The 22,458-nt window shown below is 49.4% G+C and overlaps 1 protein-coding gene across 1 annotated transcript in view; it reads right to left on the bottom strand.

The window, feature by feature from the left end:
* Positions 1 to 22,458, bottom strand: part of LOC132403373 (dynein axonemal heavy chain 3-like) — a 990,878-nt gene that overhangs the window by 167,976 nt on the left and 800,444 nt on the right. Inside the window, exon 56 of the mRNA XM_059986790.1 lies at positions 6,528 to 6,731. Within this exon, the coding sequence (XP_059842773.1) occupies positions 6,528 to 6,731 (204 nt within the window). The remainder of the gene's footprint in view (positions 1 to 6,527; positions 6,732 to 22,458) is intronic.

The raw sequence follows: 22,458 nt of genomic DNA, 5'->3' as shown, positions 1-22,458 counted from the left end.
CCCATTTCATGAGGAGTCTCAGAGCGGCCCAATTGCATCACATCCATCCGAGGAAGACAATTTACCCTTGCAACTCTGCGATGAATTCAAGAATGAAAGGGCTGATGACAAATACTTCTCGACAGCTGAAATCCAGAAGGAAGTGGCTGCCAGAGAAGCCAAAAACCAGTTGGAAAGGGTAGGAATAGCGTCAGAGTTAGAAGTGCTGATGCTACACCGAGAAGCAGAAACTGCCAGGGTGGAAGCAGAGTTAATACAAAATGCTGAAGAAATGCATGATCTGGTTGACTTCAGAAAAGATCAGATTGGAACGCACAAGCGTCTATGTCTGATCTCAAATAGACTTGAAGATTCGTTCTTCCTCTCCATACTTATACGCTAACGCCCCATTTCATGAGGAGTCTCAGAGCGGCCCAATTGCATCACATCCATCCGAGGAAGACAATTTACCCTTGCAACTCTGCGATGAATTCAAGAATGAAAGGGCTGATGACAAATACTTCTCGACACCAAACTTACCAGATTTGGCGAGAAGAGAAGCAAAGGCTGAATTCAGAACAGCAAATTCCATAACAGATGTACGCCCTCAGTCATATACCCGCCGACATATTCCCCCAGCCCACATGCCACTTGCAGTTGAACCTATGGCACAGTATTTAGGACGACGAGATCTCATCACTTCAGGACTATACCAGTTTGACGATAAACCTGAAAATTACCGTGCATGGTACTCCACATTCACCAATGCTATCCACGGAGTCCAGCTCTGAGCAACCCAAGAGTTGGATCTCATGGCGAAATGGCTGGGAAAAGAATCATGCGAACAGGTGAGACGCATACGTTCAGTGTACATTAACAACCCCAAGCTAGCCTTACGCAAAGCATGGGAGAAACTTCGGGAGTGCTATGCGGCCCCTGAAATTATTGAAGCAGCACTATTCCGACGTCTGGAAAATTTTCCTAAGGTGTCAACCAAGGACCACATTAAGTTAAGAGAGCTCGGAGATTTACTCATGGAGATTCAAGGTGCCAAAGAAGACGGCTATTTAACTGGTCTAGATACTTCATACGGGATTAGACAAATCGTGGACAAACTTCCATTTGGGCTGCAGGAAAGGTGAGTGTCTGTTGGCTCAGAGTACAAGGAAGAGAACGATGGTCGATTTCCTCCCTTTGAGTATATCATTAGGTTTGTGTGCAAGGAGGCGAAGAAGCGAAACGACCCTAGCTTCATGAGTCCAGGTAGCAGTACAATTTACACCAAGCCAATTAAATCCACTTTGAATAATTTCAACATTGATAAACCCGTCTCGGTGCTTAAGTCTGAAGTCTTTACAACTAACAATGACCCTAGCAAGAATTGTCCATTGCATAACAAACCCCACCTCCTCAAAAATGCAAAACGTTTAGGAAAAAACCCCTTGAAGAGAGGATGGCCCTTCTCAAGAAAAAAAATGTTTTAAATGCTGTTCCTCTACCTCTCACCTTGCTAGACGGTGTACGATCTCCGTGAAGTGCCCAGAATGTAATAGCACTAATCATGATAGGGCCATGCATCCCAGCCCATTACCGCAAACCGACAAAGCTCCTTCACCCTCACAACAGGACGGCGGGGAGGGAGCGGCTCACTCCAGGACAACTGTTGTCAGCTCGAGCTGCACAGAAGTTTGCGGTCAAGCTCAGTCAAGCCGTTCTTGTTCAAAGATCTGCCTCACTAAGGTGTACCCTAAGGGAGCCAAAGACAAGGCCATCAAAGCCTACGTAATTCTGGACGATCAGAGCAATCGCTCACTAGTCAGACCAGGGTTCTGTGACTTGTTCAACATTGAGAGTAATCAGTTCCCATACTACCTTAGAACTTGCTCAGGCAGCGTGGAAACTTATGGAAGGAAGGCAGAAGGCTTCCAGCTCGAGTCCCTGGATGGTAAAGTTGTCATCTGTCTCCCTCCACTCTTAGAGTGCAATGAAATTTTGAATAACTGCACTGAGATCCCAACGCCAAGTGCAGTGCTACACCAGCCACATCTCTTTTTTCTTTTTCAATATTTTATTAATTTAAAAAAAAACATAACATAATAATATTACATGTTATGAATACAATAGATTTGAAATTGAGTTGATAACAAGATAACAATATCTTATTAAACTATCAGCGAAAAATGATCATACAATATCAATCTAATCTATATTGATTATACATGAAACGATTAAAAATAATCATCAAAAGAAAAAGAAAAAAATGTAAAGTATAAGAAAAAATGTATATTTAAAGAAATAATAAAAAAAACTAAACCTAAACTAACATGGGCAATAATAATAGTTTATAAGTATATGATAGTGTCAAAAAACTCCGGAACTCCACACCAGAACAAGAATAATAAGAGTAAAGGTCTGGAAGAAGTCAAATTAATTCATATGAAAGTGTCGAATGAACAGTCCCCAAGTTTCTTCAAATTTAATTGATGAATCAAAAATAGTACTTCTGATTTTTTCTAAACTTAACCAGCCACATCTCCACCACATTGCCAAGCACATCCCAGAACTGGATCCAAAAGCAGAAATACTCCTGCTGTTAGGAAGAGATGTTCTCCAGGTGCACAAGGTTAGGCAGCAGGTCAATGGACCACACGATGCCCCCTTTGTGCAACGCCTGGATCTGGGCTGGGTGGTGATAGGAGAGGTGTGCCTTGGCAATGTACACAAACTGACAGTTAACACACTCAAGACCAATGTGCTAGAGAGTGGCTGCCATTCAATTTTTCAACCCTGCACAAGTTTCATGTGTACCAAGGAAGCACGACAAGGCTTTAACAAATGTAAAGTAACCGACAAGATGCTGGGACAGTCAGCCTTCGCTCAAACTGAGCATGATAATAAACTTGCTCCATCAGCTCAAGACGCCATTTTATTAAGAATAATGGACACCAAGGTCTTCAGAAGCAAATAATTGGGTCACCCCACTACCTTTCAGAGAACCACACCAGTGCTTGCCAAACAACAAAGAGCAGGCAGTCAAGAGGTTCACGTCCTTGCAAAAAACCCTGAAAAGGAAACCTGAGATGCAGCAACAATACGTAGCATTTATGGAGAAGATCTTCACTAATGGACATGCTGAAGTAGCACCGTCACTGAGGGAAGGCAGGGAGTGCTGGTACCTCCCAACGTTTGGGGTTTACCACCCACAAAAGCCCAATCAGGTCAGGGTGGTCTTTGACTCCAGTGCTCAGTGCGTTGGTATCTCCCTTAATGACGTGCTCCTTACAGGCCCCGACCTTAACAATACCCTTCTCGGTGTCCTGCTGCGCTTCTGGAAGGAGAAGGTCGCAATCTTAGCAGACATCCAGCAGATGTTCCATTGCTTCTTAGTACAGGAGGACCATTGCAATTTCCTCCGTTTCTTATGGCACAAATGTAACTTCCTTTGCACTGCGGACAAATTGGCCCAGGCAAAGGACGTCATCTCTAAAGCAACTCAAAGAGCGGCTTTTGCAGGGGAGTTTTCAGCTCTCCAAGTTAATAAACCAATACCAAAGGACAGCCCTTTGAGGAAATTCAACCCAATCCTGAAGAGTGGTATCATCTGCATTGGAGGCCGGCTAATACACTCCCAACTTCCAGCTACAGAAAAGAGTCCAGTAATCCTGCCCAAAGACAGCCATCTGTCCTTACTGCTTACTCACCATCACCACGAACAGGTAAAGCATCAGGGCCGTCACCTGACGGAAGGAGCAATAAGGGCAGCAGGACTGTGGATCTTGGGAGGTAAAACACTGATCAATTTAGTACTTCATAAATGTGTAACCTGCAGGAAACTGCGAGGCAAGTTGGAAGCTCAATGTATGGCGAACCTCCCACCAGAACGCCTTGAAGCCTGCCCTCCTTTTACATATGTGGGGCTCATCGTATTTGGTCCCTGGACTATCATTACGAGATGCACCAGAGGAGGACAAACAGAGAGCAAGCGGTGGGCCATCATGTTTAGCTGCATGAGTTCAAGAGCGGTACACATTGAGGTAATCGAATCTTTGGATACATCCAGCTGCATTAACGGTCTCAGGCACTTCTTTGCGCTAAGAGGCCCTGCAAAACAGTTAAGGTCTGATTGCGGCACGAACTTTGTTGGAGCATCAAAGGAGCTGGGGATGGACAAAACGGTGCAAAATTACCTCAGTGAGCAGAGATGCAACTGGGAGTTCAACACACCACACGCCTCTCACATGGGAGGCGCATGGATGATTGGTATTGCCAGAAGAATTCTTGATTCAATGTTTCTGCAGCAACGCACCCGATTGACCCACGAGGTACTGTGCACACTAATGGCAGAGGTCACAGCCATGATAAATGCACGACCACTCCTACCTATGTCTTCAGACCCGGAAAACCCCTTCATACTCTCGACATCAATGCTCCTTACGCAGAAAGCAGGAGCTCCCCCTCCACCAGGGGACTTCTCTGATAAGGATCTGTACACAAAGCAATGGAGACAGGTTCAGGCTCTCGCAAATCGGTTCTGGGCTCGTTGGAGACATGAATATCTACCTTTGTTGCAACACAGACAAAAGTGGACAGAACCCTGCAGGAATCTTCAAGTTGGAGATTTAGTCCTGCTCAGGGGCAAGCAAATCACCCGCAACAGCTGACCAGTGGTCAGAATCACTGCCACATTCCCTAGTAGGGATGGACATGACAGGAAGGTTGAGTTGGAAACTTCTGACCAAGGTAATGTGAAAATTTACCAAAGGCCAGTTACAGAAGTCATTCTGCTTCTACCTAAGGACTGATTTAGAGACTGAAGTTTTGTATTATGTTCATTGTGACCCTACAAAGGTCAAGCGGGGAGTGTGTTGCCTTTATGGTATTTGTTTAGTTTATAATATTTTCACTTTAGTAATTCATTTGTTATCATTTTCTAGTTAAAATTAAGATTGTTTAAAGTAAATTCGTTGTCTGTGATGTATCGCGGCATGTGATGACGTCACACCCGGTTTCGCCGCGTCCTGTGGGAAAATACCGGTTTGGAGAAACAGGAAGGAGGGGGCTCACATGTGCAGGATCAGCACAAGAAAAGTTTTCTTTCCACGCACTAGAAACATCAGTGAAGCAACGCCATAAGTTCATGAGATAATCGATATGTTGAATTAAATATTAACGCTGATTCTGTTAAAAGTAATGACGGTTGATAAGTTTATGTTTTCGTTAGTTAAAGAGTTGCAGATAGTTTGTGTTGAAGTGTATTTAAAGCAGTCATTGGCATAGGTAGATTGTGACTGTATGTTGCACTTTAATGTAATATAATTGTTGTAGTTTTACTTTTGCAAGTATTTACGATGTAAATGTGATATCAAGAAGGAAACAAATACTGTATATATTTTGTATTGTTTTATCAACAGTTTTCACCATATGTTAATGTGGAAGAGTGAACAGTAAATGGTTAATCTTACTGCGATCCTGTCTTCATTGACTACGGTTTACCTCGGTGTTTAGTTCAGAGTTCTTTGGCAACTGTGCGAGAATACTACAACTACAATCATCTCTCAATATTCAGGCAGGTCTGATCCCTACCTCCTCATAGATCCCTCCCTCAATGTTGTACTTTGGGAAATTACACCATGGCAGGACATACTGAAAATGGCAGGGCCCTGGAGACCATTGAAGAACAGAGAGACCTGTGGGTACAAATATATCATTCCCTGAAATTGTAGACACAGGTAAACAGGGTGGTGAAGAAGGCACTTGGCATGTTGGCCTTCATTGGACAGGACACTGAGTGCAATAGTTCGGACATCATGTTACATCCATACATGACATTGGTGAGATCACACAGAGCATTGTGTACATTTTGGTGGCTTTGCTCTAGGAAAGACATTACTAAGCTGGAAGATTTGCAGAAAAGATTCACAAGGATGTTACTGGGATTGGAGATACAGTGGCTGGGATTATTTCCCTGGTATGCAGGAAGCTGAGATATGACCTTACAGAAGTTTATAAAATCATAAGGAGATTAGATAGGGTGGACAGTCACAGTCCTTTCCCCAGGGAAGGGAGTCTAAAACTAAAGGGCATGGGTTTAAGGTGAGAGGGGAAGAATTTAAAGGCAACTTGAGTGCCAGTTTTTTCACACTGAGGGTGGTGAGCATATGGAACGAGGTGGTATTTGTGGGTACAATGAAAGTGTTTAAAAAGCATTTGGATAAGTACAGGGAGAGGAAAAGTTTAGAAGAAATGGGCCAGCACAAATAGGACTAGCTCAGATAGACAACATGGTTGGCATGGATAAATTGAGCTGAAGAGCTGTTTCTGTGACATGTGACTCCAACAAACCATAACCTCTCTGACGTCTAGTCCCTCCCCAGGTCAATTATTGCTCTCCATCTTTCCCTCCAGTCCACTGTCCCACAACACCAAACCTAAACTCAATCCCAACCCCATGGCAGCCCACTCATCAAGAAATGCTTAGCTCCAAGGACACTCCAACCTCCCACACACTTAGCCTTCTTCGTGGGGAGGTGGATGTCAGACCGGCTCACCTTGGCTGAAACTTCTGGCAGGTAATGAGGGTTATGAAGGCGGGTGGTCATGTAGAGCTTGAAATCCCTGGAATACCGAATGGAGGTCTCTCCGAGGCGGATGTAGTCCATCTCATTCTCTTTGAACGTTTGCTTCAGCAGTAATGGCTCCAGAATTGGATCGAGTTCTTCAGAGAGATTCTCAATCAAGATTGGATTTCCAAACTGGGAAGTGGACATGAGGACACAGGAACATAACTGAGTGACACTGACTGGGAGACAGGAAGAGCTGAAACTGAGTGTTGTTCAAGTTTAATTGTTATTCAACCGTATACATGTATGTAAACCGAACAAAACAAAGGTGAAGAGGTATTCTAAAGGGAGGATTAGGCAACAGTGGCAGACAAAGGAAGTCAAAGACAATATAAAATCAAAAGAGGTGGCATATAATAGAGACAAAATGAATGGGAAGCTTTTAAAAACCAACTATAGAAAACTATAAGGAGAGGAAAGATGAAATATGAAGGTAAACTAGCCAATAATATTAGAGAGGATACCAAAAGTTTTTACAGCTATACAAAGAGTAAAAGAGGGATAAGAGTGGATATTGAACCACTGGATAATGACACTGGAAAGGTAGTAATGGAGACAAAGAAATGGCGGTTGAACTTATTATATATTTTGTGTCATTATTCACTGTGGAAGACACTAGCAGTATGCCAGAAATTCTAGTGTCAGGGGGCAGAAGTAAGTGTGGTTGCTATTACTAATGAGAAGGTGACTGCGAAGCTGAAAGGTCTGAAAGTGGATGTCACCTGGACCAGATGGACCACATCTTAGAGGTAGATGAAGAGATTGTGAAGGCATTAGTAATGATCTTCCAAGAATCACTAGATTCTGGAATGGTTCTGGAGGACTGAAAAATTACAAATGTCACTCACTCTTTTAGAAGGGAGGGAGGCAGAGGAACAGAAATTATAGGTCAGTTAGCCTGAAGTCAGTGGTTGCAAAGATGTTGAAGTCCATTATTAAGGATGAGGTTTCAAGATACTTGGAGGCACATGATAAAGTAGGTCAAAGTCAGCAGGGTTTCCTTGAGGGGAAATCTGGCTTGACAATTCTGTTGGAATACTTTGAGAAACTAACAGACAGGACAGACAAAGAAGAGTAAACAGGATGCTGTTTACTTGAAGTTTCAGGCCTTTGACAAACTGCTTGACAAGATAAGAGCCCATGGTATCACAGGAAAAATACTAGTGTGGATAGAAGTTTGGCTGACTGCAGGAGGAAAGGAGTTGGAATAAAGTGGGCCTATTCTGGTTGGCTGCTGGTGCTCTGCAGGGGTTGGTATTGGGACCACCTCTTTTCATGTTATGCGGTAAACTATGTATACCTGTCTGGACACACGCCCCTCTGCTGACTGCTCATGTGGCTCCTCCCACAGACCCCTGTATAAAGGCGATTGGAGGCACTGCTCCTCCCTTAGTCTCTGAGATGCTGTGCTCCATTACACTGCTAATAAAAGCCTATCGTTCACCTCCCATCTCTGAGAGTTATTGATGGTGCATCAATTTTATTAGCAGCGAAAGGGAGCACGGCATCTCGGAGACTGAGGGAGGAGCAGTGCCTCCAATCGTCTTTATACAGGGGTCTGTGGGAGGAGCCACAGGAGCAGTCAGCAGAGGGGCATGTCCAGACAGCTATACATAGTTTACCACATTCACCCCCCCCCCCTTAGTTTTAAAAGAGAGTCCCCACGGGGCGAAGTGGGCGCCAGTAATCCCTCATGCGTGTGCATGGCGCCCAGTATGGGAGTGTTGTGAGGTGTCTGCATAGGGCTTGGTGTGCGCGGTGTCTCGTGGGTATATACATCGGTGGGTATGGGGTTCATAGTCACCGTGGAGTGTTTGGGGTAGGAGTCTGGTGCTCCTGCGGGCGCCAGGTAGCAGACGGAGACCGTGTCCTCCCACCCATCAGGTAAGACCCACGTACGCATACTGGGGGTTCGCATGAAGTAGGTAAACCCTCTCGACCATTGGGGAGTATTTATTGCCAAAGTGGAAGCTATTAGGCACTGGAGGCACTATCTCGCCAGCAAAAGGTTCACCTTGCTGACCGACCAGCGCTCAGTTGTGTTCATGTTTAGCAACCAACAGCAGGACAAAATCAAAAATGATAAGATTTTGAGGTTGAGAATTGAACTCTCCACCTACAACTATGACATCCTGTACCGGCCTGGAAGGCTCAATGAGCCCCCTGATGCCCTATCCCGGGGAGCATGTGCCAGCGTGCAGCTCGACCGGCTATACGCCCTCCATGCAGATCTTTGCCACCCGGAGGTCACCCGACTTTACCATTTCGTGAAAGCCCGGAACCTGCCTTACTCCTTTGAGGAAATCAGGACGATGACCAGGGACTGTCAAGTCTGCGCTGAGTGCAAACCGCACTTCTACCGTCCTGAAAAGGCACAACTTATCAAGGCCGCCTGCCCCTTTGAGCGACTGAGTATCGACTTTAAGGGCCCCCTTCCCTCCACCGACCGCAATGTGTACTTTCTCAACATAATTGACGAGTACTCGCAGTTCCCCTTTGCCATCCCCTGCCCTGATACCACTGCCACATCCATCATAAAAGCCCTGCAACAGCTCTTCACTTTGTTCAGGTATCCCTGCTATATCCACAGTGATAGAGGGTCCTCGTTTATGAGTGACGAGCTGCACCAGTACCTGCTGGCTAGGGGTATTGCTACTAGTAGGACCACGAGCTATAATCCCCGGGGGAATGGACAGGTGGAGAGGGAGAATGCCACTGTGTGGAAGGCCACACTCTTAGTCCTCAGGTCAAAGGGATTGCTGGTCTCTTGCTGGCAGGAGGTCCTCCCCAAGGCGCCCCACTCTATCCACTCCCTGTTATGCATGTCCACCAATGCCACCCCTCATGAGCGACTCTTTTCTTTTCCCAGGAAGTCTGCCACTGGGACTACCCTACTGGCTTGGCTGATGTCCCCAGGGCCAGTGCTGCTCCAGAAACATGCGAGGAGCATTAAATACTCCCCGATGGTCAAGAGGGTTCACCTACTTCATGCGAACCCCCAGTATGCCTACGTGGTCTTATCTGATGGGCGGGAGGACACGGTCTCTGTCCGTGACCTGGCGCCCACAGGAGCACCAGACTCCTACCCCGAACACTCCACGGTGACTATGAACCCCGTACCCACCGATGTATATACCCACGAGACACCGCGTGCGCCAAGCCTTACACAGACTCCTCACAACACTCCCATACTGGGCGCCATGCACACGCATGAGGGATTACTGACGCCTAACGGGCTGGCACTTCAAGTCAGGCCGAAGCCAGCACAACCACCGTCACCGGTGCAATCATCACCGGTGCTACGTAGATTGCAGCGACAGATTCAACTGCCTGATAGACTTAACCTGTAAATATACTTGTAAGAAACTTCGCCCTGTGGGGATTCTCTTTTAAAACTAAGGGGGGGAGGTGAATGTGGTAAACTATGTATATCTGTCTGGACACACCCCTCTGCTGACTGCTCCTGTGGCTCCTCCCACAGACCCCTGTATAAAGGCAATTGGAGGCACTGTTCCTCCCTCAGTCTCCAGGACGTAGTGCTCCCTTTTGCTGCTAATAAAAGCCTATCGTTCACCTCCTGTCTCCGAGAGTTATTGATGGTGCATCACGTTATTTGTCAGTGATTTGGATTATGGAATTGATGACTTTATGGCTGAGTTTGTAGACAATACAAAGGTAGGTGGAAGGGGCTGGTAGCGCTGAGGAAGCAGAGAATCTGCAGATGTGTCTGGACAGATGGGGAGGATGGGCAAAGAATGGCAGATGGAATATAGTCTAGGGAAGTGTATGGTCATGCACTTCTTCTTAAGGAATAAAGGTATAGTCTATTTTCTAACAACACACACAAAATGCTGGTGGAACACAGCAGGCCAGGCAGCAACTATAAGGAGAAGCACTGTCGACATTTCGGGCCGAGACCCTTTGTCAGGACTAACTGAAGGGAAAGATAGTAAGAGATTTTAAAGTAGTGGGGGGAGGGGGAAATGCGAAACGATAGGAGAAGACCGGAGGGGGTGGGATGAAGCTGAGAACTGGAAAGGTGATTGGCGAAAGTGATACAGAGCTGGAGAAGGGAAAGGATCATGGGACGGGAGGCCTCGGGAGAAAGAAAGGGGGAAGGGGGAGCACCAGAGGGAGATGGAGAACAGGCAGAGTGATGGGCAGAGAGAGAGAAAAAAGAAACTAACAACTAAATATGTCAGGGATGGGGTAAGAGGCTACCCAGTCAGTATATAAGATGTTGTTCCTCCAACCTAAGTGTCGCTTCATCTTGACAGTAGAGGAGGTCATGGATAGACATATCGGAATGGGAATGGGACGTGGAATTAAAATGTGTGGCCACTGGGAGATCCTGCTTTCTCTGGCAGACCAAGGTGTTTAGCGAAATGGTCTCCCATTTGTCCCATATATTGGTGTCGGGTCTCACCAATATATAAAAGGCCACACCGGGAGCACCGGACGCAGTATACCACACCAGCCGACTCACAGGTGAAGTGTCACCTCACCTGAAAGGACTGTCTGGGGCCCTGAATGGTGTTGAGGGAAGAAGTGTAAGTACTTGTTCTGCTTGCCAGGATAAGTGCCAGGAGGGAGATCGGTGGGTGAGACCCAACGCAGACTGGGAGACCGTTTCGGTGAACACCTACGCTCGGTCCGCCACAGAAAGCAGGATCTCCCAGTGGCCACACATTTTAATTCCACATCCCATTCCCATTCTGATATGTCTATCCATGGCCTCCTCTACTGTCAAGGTGAAGCCACTCTTAGGTTGGAGGAACAACACCTTATATACCGACTGGGTAGCTTCCAACCTGATGGCATGAACATTGACTTCTCCAACTTCCATTAATGCCCCTCCTCCCCTTCTTACCCCATCCCTGACATATTTAGTTATTTGGTTTTTTTTCTCTCTCTCTGCCCATCACTCTGCCCTGTTCTCCATCTCCCTCTGGTGCTCTCCCCTCCCCCTTTCTTTCTCCTGAGGCCTCCCATCTCATGATCCTTTCCCTTCTCTAGCTCTGTATCACTTTCGCCAATCACCTTTCCAGCTCCTAGCTTCATCCCACCCCCTCTGGTCTTCTCCTATCATTTCGCATTTCCCCCTCCCCCCGCTACTTTCAAATCTCTTAGTATCTTTCCTTTCAGTCAGTCCTGACGAAGGGTCTCGGTCCAAAACGTCGACAGTGCTTCTCCTTATAGATGATGCCTGGCCTGCTGTGTTCCACCAACATTTTGTGTGTGTTGTTTGAATTTCCAGCATCTGCAGATTTCCTTGTGTTTGTCTATTTTCTAAACTTGGAGGAAATTGAAAATCAGAGGTGCAAGAGGACTTGGGAGTTCTTGTGTAGAATTCCCTAAAGGTTAACCTGCAGGTTGAGTAGGTGGTCAGGAAGGCAAATGCAATGTTAGCATTCATTTTGTGAGGATTGGAATATAAGAGCAAGGATGTAATGCTGAGGCTTTATAAGGCATTGGCCAGACCACAGTTGAAGCATTGTAAGTAGTTTTGGTCCCTTATCTAAGAAAAAATGTGCTGGCTTTGGAGGGGGTCCAGAGGAGGTTCATGAGAATGATTCTGGGAATGAACGGGTTAACGTATATGGAGCGTTTGATGTCTCAGACACTGTACTGGCAGGAATTTAGAATAATGAAGGGAGATCTCATTGACACTTATTGAGGGGCCGAATGGTCTACTTCTGCACCTATTGTCTATTGTCTATTGAAAGGCCTGGATAGAGTGATTGTGGAGAGGATGCTTCTTATAGTGGATGAGTCCAGGACCAGAGGACACATCCACAGAATAGAGGGGTGTCCATTTAAAACAGAAATGAGAAGGAATTTCTTTTGCCAGAGAGTGGTTTACTGCCACGGATGGCTGTGGAGGCCAAGTCACTGAGTATATTTAAAGCAGAGGTTGATAGGTTCTTGGTTAGTCAAAGGCTATAGGGAGAATGGGGTTGAGAAGGTTAATAAATCAGCCATGATGGAATAATGGAACAGGATTGATGGGCCTACTTCTGTTCCTTCGCCTTAAGGCCTTATGAGCTGATGAAACAGTGTTTTTTTCTGGGCCAGGTGCAAAACACAGTACATATAGTTCCTAAGTCACATAGAGTCACACACATCCTTTCAATGTGTCTCTGCAATCTTCGACAATCCTCTACACTATCCACAACACCACCAACCTTTGTGTCATCTGCAAACTTGCCAACCCACCCTTCTACCCTCACATCAGGCTGTTAATAAAAATCATGAAAAATAGGGGTCTCAGAAACGATCCTTGTGGGACACCACTAGTCATAACCTTCCAATCTGAATGTACTCCCTCCACCACAACCCTCTGCCTTCTGCAGGCAAGCCAATTCTGAATCCATCTGACCAAACTTCCCTGGATCCCATGCCTTCTGACTTTCTGAATAAGCCTACCGTGTGGAACCTTGTCAAATGCCTTAATAAAATCCATGTAGATCACATCCACTGCACTACCCTCATCTATATGCCTGGTCACCTCCTCGAAGAACTCTAACCGGCTTATTAGACATGATCTGACCTTCACAAAGCCATGTTGACTGTCCCTGATCAGACTATGATTCTCTAAATTCCCATAGATCCTATCTCTAAGAATCTTTTCCAACAGCTTTTCCACCAGAGACGTAAGGCTCACTGGTCTATAATCACCCAGACTATCCCTACTACCTTTTTTGAACAAGGTGACAACATTCGCCTCCCTCCAATCCTCCGGTACCATTCCCGTGGACAACGAGGACATAAAGATCCTAGCCAGAAGCTCAGCAATCTCTTCCCTCGCCTCGTGGAGCAGCCTGGGGAATACTCCATCAGGCCCCAGGGACTTATCCGTCCTAATATATTTTAACAACTTCAACACCTCCTCTCCCTTAATATGAAAATGCTCCAGAACTTCAACCTCACTCATATTGTCCTCACTGTCATCAAGTTCCCTCTCACTGGTGAATACAAAAGAGAAGTATTCATTGAGGACCTCGCTCACTTCTGTAGCCTCCAGGCACATCTTCCCACCTTTATCTCTAATCGACCTACCTTCACTCCTGTCATCCTTTTGTTCTTCACATAATTGAAGAATGCCTTGGGGTTTTCCTTTACCCTACTCACCAAGGCCTTCTCATGCCCCCTTCTTCCTCTCCTCAGCCTCTTCTTAAGCTCCTTTCTTGCTACCCTATATTCCTCAATAGCCCCATCTGATCGTTGCTTCCTAAAACTCATGTATGCTGCCTTCTTCCACCTCACTTGTCACCCATGGTCCTTCACCCTATCATTCTTTATTTTCTTCACCGGGACAAATTTATCCCTAACATCCTGCAAGAGATCCCAAAACATCGACCACTTGTCCATAGTACTTTTCCCTGCAAAAACATCATCCCAATTCACACCCACAAATTCTAGCCTTATAGCCTCATAATTTGCCCTTACCCAATTAAAAATTTTCCTGTCCTCACTGATTCTATCCTTTTCCATGATAATGCTAAAGGCCAGGGAGCGGTAGTCACTGTTCCCCAGATGCTCACCCACTGAGAGATCTGTGACCTGACCCGGTTCGTTACCTAATACTGGATCCAGTATGGCATTCCTCCTAGTCGGCCTGTCAACATACTGTGACAGGAATCCATCCTGGACACACATGTAACTCCCTGGGTCGCCTCAGGCTCGCTCAGCTCGTTCTTGTCTAGGGGGAGCAGCCTTCGGCCCCGCCAAACTGGGTAATCAGCTGGTGTGGATGCTGTGTGATGTCCCCGCCTCGCCCAAAACCAGACAGTACACCAAATGCGATTAAATGAGTACAATTTATAAAGGTTACTATAACTAAGTGATTAATAACGATCCAGTATATATGAAGAGAAAATTAAAGAAAAGGCGCCAAAATTATCAAAGTCCAAACCACTTTGTGCACAGCCGTTGGAGCTCAATTACTGAAGTCTTCTGGCCACCATTCGATCCCCTCCGAACTCCTCGACTCGCAGCTCAGGACCCTCCGAACTCCTCAACTCTCCAAACAGCTCAGGACCCTCCGAGTGGTCAACCAAGCACATCTAGCTTCATCCCCCGCCCCTCCTCAGAGAATGTTCCGGCCTCGGACCCCCCTTTGGGGTCCGATCCTCGCCCAGCTTAGAGCATTGCATCCTCTCTCTCGACCCCCTCGCGCCGATCTGCCCAAAAGCCTGTCAAGAAAAGCTTACAGACTCAGAAGAAAGAACATTAATCCCCATTTGGTTTACAAAGGAATACCATTCTCGTTATCAGTAAATTAGCATTCCTGCTGGTTAACAAAAGGAAACCCTTTCCCAACAGTAACAAAGAAAAAAAAGAAACCCCCTTTACACACTTCCTCCACCAAATAAAAGTCATGTCCTCATGACTACTAAATAACTCGCCACCTTTCCTGCCAACACACCGTAACCCAAGCACAAACAGTGACATCTCCTCCCCACACAGTAACCCTCATGCCCTGTTCCTCAGGCGCTACTTAGGCCAACTATCTGGGAGTTCCCTAACCCTTCTGAGGCCTCCGTACCCCCTCACCTAAACCCTTCAGGCTTGGACACAACTGGGGATACCTTGGGCCCACTACCAACTCCTCTCTCAACCTCTCACTCATGCCCCAGACTGCACACAGCTAACCCTCCCCGCTACACCTGACTCAATGGGAGAAGGGCCAAAGGTCTCTTCCTCAATCGAGGGAAAGTCAGCAAAAGGCAGCATGTACCACACATCCAGCACATCATCCATCGAATCTGTATTCTTCCTCATTCCTGTGATCGGTAGCTGCTGTTTGATCTTCTCCAAACGGAAACACGTGGCTTGCACTGCTCCCGCAGTCTCTTCAGCCTCCTGTTTAGTATTCACTGCACTTCTCTACAGCTTTTTCTTCCTCATGACTTCTTCCAGATCAACTTTCAGGTTTTGCACTTCATTTGAACTGTCGATGGTCATCTTCAGGTTCCCTTCAAGCTTCCGCTTCTCTCTTCTGAGATTCGTCTGTAATTTCTTCACCTCTGCAAACTCCCCTCTCCGGGTTCTCAGTTTGCTATTACCCTCAGTCAGACAACTTTCTTCATTCTCTCCAACTTGTAAGTCTTCCGAATGGTTCCAGATCACTTTCTCCAGTCTCTCCGTCTTCATTTCAAACTTGATTCCGTAGAGACAGTCTCTCACGAGCTGCGACCTTCGCCAGCCCTGGCACGTGTCCCGAAAACACTTTAACTCGGTAGTTCTCAGCTGCTCCTGCAACGACCTCACTTCATATTCTCCTGAGGCAAATCCAAATACCAAGAGATCATCAACTCCAAACGCCTCCACATCCCCTATGGTCTTCCACCTGCCCCGCAGGAAGGTTGCAAGGCTCCAGATATGCCCTGTGGCATCTTTTCGGACCCGAAGACTCCTAGGGAATTTATAACGGCCGTCTTCTCCTTGTTGGCCCCACTCATCAGGATCTGGCAACATCCACTCCTCAGATCCAGCACCTTAAACCACTTCACACCACCCCGACAGGCCATCACCTCTCTGGCCCTCAGGGCCATATTCTGTTCACTGACAGTGCGCCTCTTCAACGCAATATAATCCATACACACGCTGCCTACATCTTCCACGGCTGTAGGGGCCAGTCGCCGCAACCTCTCTCTCTCCGAGGTGTCTTCAGCAGTCAACTCCCCTCCCTTGTGGTATTTCGCAGCGTCCACGAAGAGGGTCTCACCCTCAGATACTTCCCCCAGGCCATACCACCACTGGCTCTTGTTTGAATTCGGTATCAGCCCAATGCTGCTACACACGTCCGCACAAGCAGCTCGAAACCCTGGGTGCATCGACAATGCCTCCAAACAGCGCTCACCCGCCTCCTCCGGGCAGGCTCCCAAGCGCACCAGCAGGATATTGGTTCTCTCTAGAACAGAAACGCTGCCCGTCTCAACAGGGTCCGGACGCATCAGCATTAACGATTCATGAACCTCAGTCTCCTCCACATTTGCCTCTAAGAACTCCATTTTCACTGACCAACAACCGTTGTCTGGATAATCACCGGCACTGGTACCCCGAATCTCCAGTGTCCTCAATGTCGTCAAGGGTAAATGCTTCCAATAACGGTTATAAAACTAACTGTACAGCAACTTCACCGGCGCCCCGGTGCCGAGGATGGCTTTAACTTGACTTCCATCCATCCGTAACAACACCTGTGCGCATGGCCCCTCTAAGCCTTCAGGAATAGGGTCTGTTCCTTTCGGGAGTTCCTTGGTACATTGCTGGGAACGTGCTCCCCCAGAGACCCCAAGCCGTTCCCCCACTGGGCCTCCTCTAAGTTTCCCGACACCTCTCGAATCAACGGAACAACTGATCCCCTTGACAGATCCCCTTGGCACCACAAGCAATTTATCTGCCCCCCTAGGCAAAAAGGGATACCCTAAAAACTTCCCACCAATCTCGTGCCACAGATATAATAAGCCCCCCAGCTGCGGCATTTGACTTCCAGTCGAACCACACGCATTTTCCCACACTTTCCCAGAACTGGCAGCGGTCACTTCGAGGTAATTGCGCCTGACAGTTCTAACAAAGTCACCAGCCCGCCTACTCAAACTTTCAACCCGTCCCTGTCGCATTTCCTCAGCCAAGCACTGCCACTCACCCAACAACTGAGAGGTCCGCTCCGCCCACGCCTCCGCCCCTTTAGGGCTGGACATTATTCCAATAACCGGGCGGAGCTCACCACTGCTGAAACATCCCAACCTGTCACTCCTCAATCTCCAAACAGTACGGACAACCCATGGTCCCACCACCATTTCGTCAGCACTAGTCGGAACTCGAACAACGACAATTGCTACCAACAGCAACCACCCCACCCAACACACACACAGCGATAACCAGCAATCGCACACCCACAAAGGCACACCAGCTCTTCGCCGCAGACACAATTTAAAGAGGGTGATCACACAGCTTCCACAGAAATCAATCCCAGACGAGCACCCTACAATGTAACTCCCTGGGTCGCCTCAGGCTCGCTCAGCTCATTCTTGTCTAGGGGGAGCAGCCTTCGGCCCCGCCAAACTGGGTAATCAGCTGGTGTGGATGCTGTGTGATGTCTCCGCCTCGCCCAAAACCAGACAGTACACCAAATGCGATTAAATGAGTACAATTTATAAAGGTTACTATAACTAAGTGATTAATAACGATACAGTATATATGAAGAGAAAATTAAAGAAAAGGCGCCAAAATTATCAAAGTCCAAACCACTTCGTGCACAGCCGTTGGAGCTCAAGTACTGAAGTCTTCTGGCCACCATTCGATCCCCTCCGAACTCCTCGACTCGCAGCTCAGGACCCTCCGAACTCCTCGACTCTCCAAACAGCTCAGGACCCTCCAAGTGGTCAACCAAGCACATCTAGCTTCATCCCCTCCCCTCCTCGGAGAATCTCCCAGCCTCGGACCCCCCTTTGGGGTACGATCCTCGCCCAGCTTAGAGCATTGCAACCTCTCTCTCGACCCCCTCGCGCCGATCTGCCCAAAAGCCCGTCAAGAAAAGCTTACAGACTCAGAAGAAAGAACATTAATCCCCATTTGGTTTACAAAGGAATACCATTCTCGTTATCAGTAAATTAGCATTCCTGCTAGTTAACAAAAGGAAACCCTTTCCCAACAGTAACAAAGAAAAAAAAGAAACCCTCTTTACACACATAACAAACTTTGCCCCATCTAAACCCTTGGAACTAATCAGATGCCAATCAATATTAGGAAATTAAAGTCACCCATGATAACAAACCTGTTATTTTTGCATCTTACCAAAATCTGCCTCCCAGTCTGCTCCTCGCTATCTGTGCGGCTACCAGGGTGTCGGGGTCTGGTCCGGTCTGGTCCAGAGCCCAGGTTCCAGGTCTTGATTTGATCTGCGGAGTTCTGACTCCGGGTCCTGTAGCTGTCCCTCCTGTCACCCTTGAGCCAGTTAGGATCCTCCTGGCACAAGGAGGTACACCTGTGGCCAATTCAGCTGCACGTGTTTATAAGGGGCCGTGGACTGAGACCAGGAGGGTGGTCATTTTGTTCCGTATCCTGCTCTCTGCCGGCTCCATACTCTGCTCCACATCCTGTTTACCCTGCCCGGGTTGCGACCTGCTCCGCATCCTGTTTACCCTGCCCGGGTTCTGATCTGCTCCGCATTCTGTTTACCCTGCCCGGGTTCTGATCTGCTCCGCATCCTGTTTACCCTGCCCGGGTTCTGATCTGCTCCGCATCCTGTTTACCCTGCCCGGGTTCTGATGTGCTCCGCATCCTGTTTACCCTGCCCGGGTTCTGATCTGCTCCACATCCTGTTTACCCTGCCCGGGTTCTGATCTGCTCCGCATCCTGTTTACCCTGCCCGGGTTCTGATCTGCTCCGCATCCTGTTTACCCTGCCAGAGGTCTGATCTGCTCTGCATCCAGTTTACCCTGCCCGGGTTCCGATCTGCTCCGCATCCTGTTTCCCCTGCCCGGGTTCTGACCTGCTCCGCATCCTGTTTATCCTGCTCGGGTTCTGATCTGCTCTGCATCCTGCTTACCGTGCCCGGGTTCTGACCTGCTCCGCATCCTGTTTACCCTGCCCGGGTTCTGACCTGCACTGCATCCTGTTTTCCCTGCCAGGGTTCGGACCTGCTCCGCATACTGTTAACCCTGCCCGGGATCCGATCTGCTCTGCATCCTGTTTACCGTGCCCGGGTTCTGACCTGCACTGCATCCTGTTTATCCTGCCCGGGTTCTGACCTGCACTGCATCCTGTTTTCCCTGCCAGGGTTCGGACCTGCTCCGCATACTGTTAACCCTGCCCGGGATCCGATCTGCTCCGCATCCTGTTTACCCTGCCCGGGTTCCGATCTGCTCCGCATCCTGTTTACCCTGCCCGGGTTCTGACCTGCTCCCCATCCTGTTTACCCTGCCGGGGTTCTGATCTGCTCCGCATCCTGTTTACCCTGCCCGGGTTCCGATCTGCTCCGCATACTGTTTACCCTGCCTGGGTTCCGATCTGCTCCGCATCCTGTTTACCCTGCCCGGGTTCTGACATGCTCCACATCCTGTTTACCCTGCAGGGGTTCTGATCTGCTCCGCATCCTGTTTACCCTGCCTGGGTTCTGACCTGCTCCGCACCCTGTTTACCCTGCCCGCGTTCTGACCTACTCTGCATCCTGTTTACCCTGCCCGGGCTCTGACCTGCTCCGCATCCTCTTTACCCTGCCCGGGTTCCGACCTGCTCCGCATCCTGTTTACCCTGCCTGGGTTCTGACCTGTTCCGCACCCTGTTTACCCTGCCCGGGTTCTGACCTGCACTGCATCCTGTTTACCCTGCCAGGGTTCGGACCTGCTCCGCATACTGTTTACCCTGCCCGGGTTCCGATCTGCTCCGCATCCTGTTTACCCTGCCCGGGTTCCGATCTGCTCCGCATCCTGTTTACCCTGCCCGGGTTCTGACCTGCTCCGCATCCTGTTTACCCTGCCGGGGTTCTGATCTGCTCCGCATCCTGTTTACCCTGCCCGGGTTCTGACCTGCTCCGCACCCTGTTGACCCTGCCCGGGTTCTGACCTGCTCCGCATCCTGTTTACCCCGCCCGGGTTCTGACCTGCTCCGCATCCTGTTTACCCTGCCCGGGTTCTGACCTGCTCCGCATCCTGTTTACCCTGCCCGGGTTCTGATCTGCTCCGCATCCTGTTTACCCTGCCCGGGTTCTGACCTGCTCCGCATCCTGTTTACCCTGCCCGGGTTCTGACCTGCTCCGCATCCTGTTTACCCTGCCCGCGTTCCGACCTACTCTGCATCCTGTTTACCCTGCCCGCGTTCTGACCTGCTCCGCATCCTGTTTACCCTGCCCGGGTTCTGACCTGCTCTGCATCCTGTTTACCCTGCCCGGGTTCTGACCTGCTCCGCATCCTGATTACCCTGCCCGCGTTACGACCTACTCTGCATCCTGTTTACCCTGCCCGGGTTCTAACCTGCTCTGCATCCTGTTTACCCTGCCCGGGTTCTGACCTGCTCCGCATCCTGATTACCCTGCCGCGTTACGACCTACTCTGCATCCTGTTTACCCTGCCCGGGTTCCGATCTGCTCCGCATCCTGTTTACCCTGCCCGGGTTCTGACCTGCTCCGCATCCTGTGTACCCTGCCGGGGTTCTGATCTGCTCCGCATCCTGTTTACCCTGCCCGGGTTCTGACCTGCTCCGCACACTGTTTACCCTGCCCGCGTTCCGACCTACTCTGCATCCTGTTGACCCTGCCCGGGTTCTGACCTGCTCCGCATCCTGTTTACCCTGCCCGGGTTCTGACCTGCTCCACATCCAGTTTACCCTGCCCGGGTTCAGATCTGCTCCGCATCCTGTTTACCCTGCCCGGGTTCCGATCTGATCCGCATCCTGTTTACCCTGCCCGGGTTCTGACCTGCTCCACATCCTGTTTACCCTGCCCGGGTTCGGACCTGCTTCTCATCCTGTTTACCCTGCCCGGGGTCGGACCTGCTCCGCATCCTGTTTACCCTGCACGGGTTCCGATCTGCTCCGCATCCTGTTTACCCTGCCCGGGTTCTGACCTGCTCCGCATCCTGTTTACCCTGCCGGGGTTCTGATCTGCTCCGCATCCTGTTTACCCTGGCAGGGTTCTGACCTGCTCCGCACCCTGTTTACCTTGCCCGCGTTCTGACCTACTCTGCATCCTGTTTACCCTGCCCGGGTTCTGACCTGCTCCGCATCCTCTTTACCCTGCCCGGGTTCCGATCTGCTCCGCATCCTGTTTACCCTGCCTGGGTTCTGACCTGCTCCGCATCCTGTTTACCCTGCACGGGTTCCGATCTGCTCCGCATACTGTTTACCCTGCCCGGGTTCTGACCTGCTCCGCAACGTGTATACCCTGCCCGGGTTCTGACCTGCACTGCATCCTGTTTACCCTGCCAGGGTTCGGACCTGCTCCGCATAATGTTTACCCTGCCCGGGTTCCGATCTGCTCCGCATCCTGTTTACCCCGCCCGGGTTCCGATCTGCTCCGCATCCTGTTTACCCTGCCCGGGTTCTGACCTGCTCCGCATCCTGTTTACCCTGCCCGGGTTCTGATCTGCTCCGCATCCTGTTTACCCTGCCGGGGTCCTGATCTGCTCCACATCCTGTTTACCCTGCCCGGGTTCTGACCTGCTCCGCACCCTGTTTACCCTGCCCGGGTTCTGACCTGCTCCGCACCCTGTTTACCCTGCCCGGGTTCTGACCTGCTCCGCATACTGTTTACCCTGCCGGTGTTCTGACCTGCTCCGCATCCTGATTACCCTGCCCGGGTTCTGACCTGCTCCGCATCCTGTTTATCCTGCTCGGGTTCTGATCTGCTCTGCATCCAGATTACCCTGCCCGGGTTCTGACCTGCACTGCATCCTGTTTACCCTGCCAGGGTTCGGACCTGCTCCGCATCCTGTTTACCCTGCCCGGGTTCTGACCTGCTCCGCATCCTGTGTACCCTGCCGGGGTTCTGATCTGCTCCGCATCCTGTTTACCCTGCCCGGGTTCTGAACTGCTCCGCACCCTGTTTACCCTGCCCGCGTTCCGACCTACTCTGCATCCTTTTTACCCTGCCCGGGTTCTGACCTGCTCCGCACCTTGTTTACCCTGCCCGGGTTCTGACCTGCTCCGCATCCTGTTTACCCTGCCCGGGTTCTGACCTGCTCCGCATCCTGTTTACCCTGCCGGGGTTCTGATCTGCTCCGCATCCTGTTTACCCTGCCCGGGTTCTGACCTGCTCCGCACCTTGTTTACTCTGGCCGGGTTCTGTCTTGCTCCGCATCCTGTTGACCCTGCCCGGGTTCTGACCTGCTCAGCATCCTGTTTACCCTGCCCGGGT

The sequence above is a fragment of the Hypanus sabinus genome, chromosome 13 (assembly GCF_030144855.1).
Source record: "Hypanus sabinus isolate sHypSab1 chromosome 13, sHypSab1.hap1, whole genome shotgun sequence".
Lineage (NCBI taxonomy): Eukaryota > Metazoa > Chordata > Chondrichthyes > Myliobatiformes > Dasyatidae > Hypanus > Hypanus sabinus.
The sequence above is the reverse complement of the archived record's forward strand: the minus strand, read 5'-3'. Positions and strand labels throughout refer to the sequence as shown.